This window comes from Cyprinodon variegatus, unplaced genomic scaffold (genome assembly GCF_000732505.1).
Source record: "Cyprinodon variegatus isolate N-32 unplaced genomic scaffold, C_variegatus-1.0 Scaffold80, whole genome shotgun sequence".
NCBI lineage: Eukaryota > Metazoa > Chordata > Actinopteri > Cyprinodontiformes > Cyprinodontidae > Cyprinodon > Cyprinodon variegatus.
Window position 1 is genome coordinate 921,840 of NW_015150533.1, and position 7,268 is coordinate 929,107.

Consider the following 7,268-nt stretch of genomic DNA (forward strand, 5'->3'; position numbering starts at 1 on the left):
ATCTTTTCAATTAAAAAAGAATAATAGTAGCTACATGTTTGAGGTTCTGTTGAGGTCTTGCAAGATATTGTGGAAAACTATCACATTGTCTTTGTTCTATGTGTCAAAATTAGTTGGTACAACAAACTGTAGCTACCAGCTAGTCCAAAAGGACCTCAGACAAAAATAGACTTGCTCAATTTGAATAACTTTTCTCTAAGAAATATCCCAGTGATATATTATATTTTTTAAGGCATTTGGGCCATTGACACATCTGCATCATGCAGCTTGAAAATATGTTCAAATTTACAAGAAAATGATTTACACATGAAATAGAGAAAATGGTGTCTTGCCACCATTAAGCTTCCCATGTTATAAATACAGAGAACAATTATTGCATTATACATTATAGCAGTTTAATTTAACATTTCATATTTCATTGTTTTTTTTTTACACTTTTCTTGTATATTAGGCAATAAGTCTGACTAGAAATCTTGTTAAATTTTCTTCTTGCACCATCTAAATCAAACAGGACATCTGTTAAAAGCATCATACACTTAATTTTGCTTAGAAAGTATTGACATATTTTAAAGGTTTTTAAAAATGGACTAATTGTTGCAGACTGATGTATCGAATTTGTCAGCTAAGGCAATAATTCTCATCAATTCCTTTAAGTAAACATTGGCTAATTTCAATAGCACTGGATCGTATCTCTCAGAGAATACATTTTGATTGAAGGTTTAAATGTGGAGTCTTTGATTGTGTGTTTATAATAAATGCAAGTCATAACACATATAAAATATGGGACTTTAAAATCTATGGAACAAAGAACAGTTTTTCAAAATTCAAAAGCAACACTAATGGAAAAGGTTTCTAAATCTGAAGCGTGTGTAATACTTATCTTCCACAAACAGAAAATATCCTTTGGGATTTTTACTTAGAATTCTGATTGCCTTCTCCGTCATCTCTGTAAGCGAGGGGTCCATGGATGGATCCCGTTGCAACTCGTAACGACAATCCTTGGGTTCAAATAAACCTGAATGCAAAGAGAGTTTTAAATTGATTTCAAAGCTAAGGTATGCAGTGTGGTTTTAAATGTGTAGCTTATGAATGAAATGTAAGTACCTTTTTCAGGTTTTGTTTATTGTGTAAGAATAACAGCATTCAAATACTTAGTTTTTACCTAGCTAATGTTGACAAAAGGGGAAAAAAAATAATAATAATATATATATATATATATATATATATATATATATATATATATATATATATATAGTATAATCATTAGCTGATAACTTGTATAAGATCAGCTACACCTTACATAGTGGGATGAAAACAACCAAGTTGTACACAATGCAGCACCATGGCTTTATGCCATAAGAAAACTACTTTCTGCATTTTTTTACCAAGAGTTTCAGGATGGGCTGAAGGGGTTTAAAAGAAGGTTATCTTGAGTGTTTCAAACACAATTGGTGTTAGAGACACAACAGCATAAGTAGCTAACCACAGTATTGGTCTGTTATGCAATTTGTGGTAATACTTATTTTGCAGGTTTAGATCCGTATTTTTGTAGGTGTTATGTCAATGTAAACAGCCTTCAATCGTTTGCTGTATTTACTGCAATCTTGTAAGACCTTAAGGCAAATCATGTGGTTATTTTATTGTATATAGAATATTAATAACAGCTTACCTAGTAGGAAATCTGTTTTTCGCGGGTCAACAGCATCAAAATCAGCTTTGTTCCAAACATATTTTGCATTCTGTAAGTACCATAAACAAAAATTAAAAAGTGCAAATCTCAGAGAGGGTTATACATTTCTTTTTGAATACCTGACTTTAAGTTATTTAATAAAAACAAAAACAAAATTACTGTCTTGTTCTTTTCCCATTCAAGCACAAGATTCTTTCCATCTTTCCGGTCACCAGTATCATCCGGATACTCAGGATCTTTTTCGGTTCTGGGAAACATATATGCACGACCTCCACCAAGAATGACCTGCATTAAAAGAGAGGAAGAATATTTGCACAATTGTTAAAATGCTAAGTCTTTTGCAAGTATACCATCCATTTCCCTTACTGTAAAGTCAAATTCAACAAATTAAGCCTTCTGATGATGCTCCCTTATCAGATTAAAAGTAAATTAACTTCTGGTCTAATGACTGGTTTAATACTCAATTATAAATTTCTTTTTTCATTTGCTGTAAGCAGAAAAATAAAATGAACAAAGTAAAGGCTAGAAAACATTGGTCTGTGTTTGATTAATCTGAGTAATGTTATACTTACTGAAACTAATTTAAGAAATAAATGTTTTAAGGAAAATTTACTCATTAATAATTGAAAGACCTTCTAGAATACAAAAATCTTGTTCATACTTACAAAGCCCTTAGTATTCAAACTCCATCATATTTTACAGATGCAATTATTCCACATGTTCCCAACACAGATCTTTCCCTCAGACTGAAGTTTGAGCTCAGAGTTAATCAGCGTTTCTCTCTTTGACTAAACCATCAAAAAAAAAACTACTGCCATTACTACTTTCCTTTTTATTGAACAATTCTGGTTCTCTTCTGGAGGTTTCTTTTTTGTAAGAAACATTGCAAACATGCTGTTTATTAATTAACTCTCTCCTGACAACAAGGGTTTGTTGAGGAGAAAGTTTAGCAAAATCTGTGTCTCCAAGAAATTGGAGACACAATGTTGGATTTTCTTAGATAGTAAACATTTGTAGTTAAGCTTCTTAGATAGTAAACTCTTTTCTTGGTGTTGACATTTTAAACCTACCTAGCTGCACAGTTTTATATTAGAGTTGAGAACTGGACTGTTTGTTCAGTAACTGACTTTGAATCTGTTTAAACTATTGGCTGAACTCATATTTTGTTGTATAAATTAGATTGGTTTAATTTATGATGAGGCATAATACTACCTTTGTAGTGAATTTGTATGATAGGGATAAAATGAATTGAATGGATATGAATGAAATAATGACCATGACAGACGATCACAGATAAGAACTAAAAGTGCATTGTTTTGAATGTTTAAATTCTAGAAAGCCATATGATAAATTTTGAAGCACTTAGGTATCTGTACTTTACTCCATTACATATTTTTCTTCCTATTTTTGACTTCTATTCATTACATTTTCACTCAAGTATCTGTACTTTCTATTCCTTACATTTGTAAAACAATAATGTTTATAAATATTTTATTCATGTCGTGTGCGCCATCCAATGCAGATAATTTGCGCTATCCATATCTATTGAAAACTAGTGTAATTGGATGAGTCATATAATGTAAACATTCATTGGTTAGCTAAAGGAAGTCATCAGAAGCAAGCAGGTGTTCTTCAAACTGCAACCGTGAATTGTCTATGCCATGCTAAAGTCTCGGATTCAGAGATGTTGAAATGTCTGAAAGCTCGGACACAGGCCAGAGCATGTTGGGAGACGGAGACCAACATGACCACCCTCATCCTTGGCCCTATTTCAATCATTTTTCGAAATAGCCGAAAAATTGAGCTTTCATATAGTGGCATCTGACTGTTTTTTTTTTAAAGTTACTTTATACTTTTATTCTTTAAGTAGTTTTTGGAGCACATACCTTTTCACTTTTACTTGAGTAAAGAGGTGAAGTTCATACTTCAACTTTTACCAGAGTGTTTTTAAACTACAGTATCTATACTTCTATTTAAGTGACAAATGTGTGTGCTTTTGACACCACTGATAATTACAATGAAATCATGCATTAATAAATTCTCACATCTATCTCAGTGTTGTGAACCAGTTGGTAAGCAATGTCGTGGCAGCCATTTGCAAGAGCCTCTTCTGTGAGGTCGGAGTCAGAATACCAGCTTCTGTCAGCAGAGTGAGCATAGGTGGCAGCAGGGGAGGCATGCTGCACTCTCGTTGTTGTGACAACTCCAACCGATTTTCCTAAAACACATAGATTTCAGACTGATGTAACAGCAGCAATCTACACAATTTTTCTTTAATAAAATAAGATGCCGTCATGGTGGTTAAGCTTTGTAGATAATAGTGCCTACCTGCTTTCTTGGCACGGTGCAGAATAGATGTGACTTCATTACCAGAAACAGCGCTACAATTACCCCTTGGGGTCGAAGCTGTGACTCCAATGGTCCCATAGTTGGCTTTCACTCCACATAAGTATGCCGTTGCTGTGCCAGCACTGTCTGGCATCTGCTGGTCCACATTGTAGGTCTGCAAGCATCAAATATTGCAACAACAAAAACCAAAACCTTAAAATTACATTCATATAAGGATGGATTTTTTTTTTGTATTACTTTTAATTCACAAGACATTTCCTCTGCTTTGAAAAAAAAAAAATTGCTTACATAAAAAATTTGCTTTTCTGTTCCCTAAAGTTAAGTTTTTCAGATTGATGCAGAAACCTTATTTCATTTTTGAATTGGCTTGCTTCTTAAATGTTCTACAAAAATTTACATGTACTACCTTGCCCTGCCTTGTGTATTGAAAAAAACAGATTAATCTGTCTGACCAAGGTCGAAATATAACGAAGAGAGTATAACATGTTTACAAAATAAAATTCAGCTATGGGTACATTTCTTCAATAATTTTGCTTAGCCTGTAAAGACTAGCTAGAAAACTAACAGCCCAAAAGTGAAACCAAAGCAATCCCAATACCAATGTTAATTTATCAGATAATAATATATAGGATTTATGGTGAAACAGTAATATCATATGATTTAAAAATCATATTTGCAATTTGGATAAAAACTTTAGGATATAGAGCAAAACTACCCTGACACATGCAGACATGGAGCTACTATTTTATGGTGGACATTTAGAAAACATCAGGTATATATATGTATTTTATGAGCATTTGACAGTTTAAAAAAGCTGGAATTTTTTTGTTTATGACATTTTGTTTCGAAATTTTTAAATCTTATCTATTCATCAAGCTTTCACTGTCAGAGATTATTAGCTGAGGATTGGCTTTCACTATTGTGCAACAGCTACATTTTTTCAGATATAGAATGTCTCCTAAGCAGTGAAAATGTGCAGTTGAAGAGAAGTGACCTTGGACAAGGCAACGTTCGGGAATGTGTCCATAACTAAACCTCCTTCCTCTCCCGATCTTCCTTCCATCTGGCCTTTGAGGATCCGGGCAGCTGTCACTGTTGGTATTCCCATTCCTGGATACAGAATCAGAGGATCAAAGGTCGACATTTTACTATTTGAACCTTGTAACACTCTGCTGATGTGGAAATTACTTCACAGTAATACACACAGGGTATTTACAATCACAGACAGTGATGTATGTGAGGTTGTAAATATTATACAGCATATTCTGAGAGCTGCAAACGTTTTTTTCTAATCAAACAAATACTTGTGTTTTTAACAGTCACTGTAAAAACTATGATTATATTTAATAAAATATAGCACTCATAAAATTGGTTCATAATTGGAGATATTTCTATTGTTATTTTTCTGTGCATTTTAAAAGCACAAACGGAAGGTGGATGAAGTGTCTTCTCACCTGAGACAGCTAGAGCAGGGTTACAGACCAAACATCTATCATTTTTAGATGAAAGATTTGTTATAAACAAAACACCTTATTGCACCGATTCTGTTCTAATCAGAACTCCATAACTCTGAAGATATTTTCTTTACCAAAGTCATACAGATTATCTCGGAATGATGAATAATATATTGTCACATTATCTGAATATAATGCACATTGTATGGCATCACTTCATTTGCATCTCCATCAATTAAATGGCACATGGAGAATTAGTTTCCCAAGCAACCCAAGCTGGTCAATGAGTTCTGTTCTACATGCTCTTTTATCTCAAAGTAGAATTTTTAAAGCCATTGTTTTTGTTTTTAGGAAAAGTAGGCAAAACAAACTGGATATGTTATGAAAATGATAATATAAAACTTACACTGACGTTCAGCTATATTGCCTTGCAATACAACTAATCTAATCCGAGGTAAAACAGATCATAACCAGATGTTTCAGAAAAATGCATTTAATAGTAGAAAGGACTCACCGTCCCCCAGGAAAAGGATGAGGTTTTTGGCTCGGGTCACGCTTTTCTGAACATTCATGGCATTGTGAAGAGCTTGTTTCGCTTTGTTGTTCCAGTAATCAGCATAAAGTTCATCCTCTATGATGAAAGACAATGAGTTGGGAATTTGATCATGTAATTATGAGTGTTCATCCATCAAATCTCAAGGAATTAAGAAGAAAGTAGTTAGAAGTCACATAAATGAACTGACACTCCTTCAATTTAAATATGTCACAGTCTTTGTATACATTATTTAACAAAAAATGAACAAAAACAATTCTGCTTTTATAATCATCCTTAAAATTATTTGGCCTAATTTACAGATATAGCAACATTTATGGCATGGTTTATGCTATGATACATTATGCATTAATATTTGTGATACGTGTCTACAGTTGTCTTTGGAATATATTTATTCATAAATGGACACTTAATAAAAGAAATATTTGATAGATTCTTACCTGTTGCACCTGAAGCCCACTGAGCTGAGCTGAATATTAACAATCCAGCAAAAATGAGGTTCTGCGTCTTCGCCATTCTCCTGGTCGCAGGTCACTTTACAAAACTGTGATTGTGCGAGCGTCTAAAGTCTCTTTATAACTGCAGAAGGAGCAAAGTGCACATGGAAATGGTTTGTGATGCAAGAACAACATTATAAATGACAACCAAACACAAAAACTCAAACCTTTACATGGAAAAAATAACTTTTCAAGGCTAATTAAAAAAATTACTATATTCAGACTATATGGTGTGTGTGTTTGTGTGTGTATATAATCAAATGTAAAAATAAAAAAAGTGACATGGTTTTTAATGTTTACCACTGTAGGGATGGGAATGCGAGCAGCTGTTTTTCTACATAACAGAGTCACCATCTTGCTTTCAGTTATCAAACTGTGTCTTTCATTATTCTAACCTGTGTACTTTTTGAATCTTTAAAAAAAGCTACATTTCTTTTATGTTTTGTTTAATATTTGAAAACCAGTAGAGCAACAATCACTTTACCACAGGTGAATGACACGAAATAGAGAAGATGTCAATTATTAATAACCAATAAATACATAAATAATTAGCTTTTAACTGCTTTATATATTTGTTCCTGGTAATCTTAGATACATTTAACAGAAGACTTTGGTAAATCTTAATTTATTGTTGATCTTTGACATTTTTATTGTCATCAAACATCATTGTATGACCACTCAATAATATCTAGCAAATGAATGCTCTGCAGGAGCACGATGTAGCA

General features: G+C 33.1%; 1 protein-coding gene across 1 annotated transcript in view; it reads right to left on the reverse strand.

The window, feature by feature from the left end:
• The window catches only part of LOC107083667 (alkaline phosphatase-like), a 12,168-nt gene extending 5,593 nt beyond the window's left edge, over positions 1 to 6,575 (reverse strand). The window contains exons 1-8 of the mRNA XM_015373059.1: positions 6,487 to 6,575; positions 6,008 to 6,124; positions 5,034 to 5,149; positions 4,019 to 4,193; positions 3,736 to 3,908; positions 1,850 to 1,975; positions 1,670 to 1,739; positions 881 to 1,015 (exon numbers count right to left, since the gene is read on the reverse strand). Coding sequence (XP_015228545.1) covers positions 881 to 1,015; positions 1,670 to 1,739; positions 1,850 to 1,975; positions 3,736 to 3,908; positions 4,019 to 4,193; positions 5,034 to 5,149; positions 6,008 to 6,124; positions 6,487 to 6,562 — 988 coding nt within the window. The 5' untranslated portion in view covers positions 6,563 to 6,575. The remainder of the gene's footprint in view (positions 1 to 880; positions 1,016 to 1,669; positions 1,740 to 1,849; positions 1,976 to 3,735; positions 3,909 to 4,018; positions 4,194 to 5,033; positions 5,150 to 6,007; positions 6,125 to 6,486) is intronic.
• Positions 6,576 to 7,268: the final 693 nt, after the last annotated feature.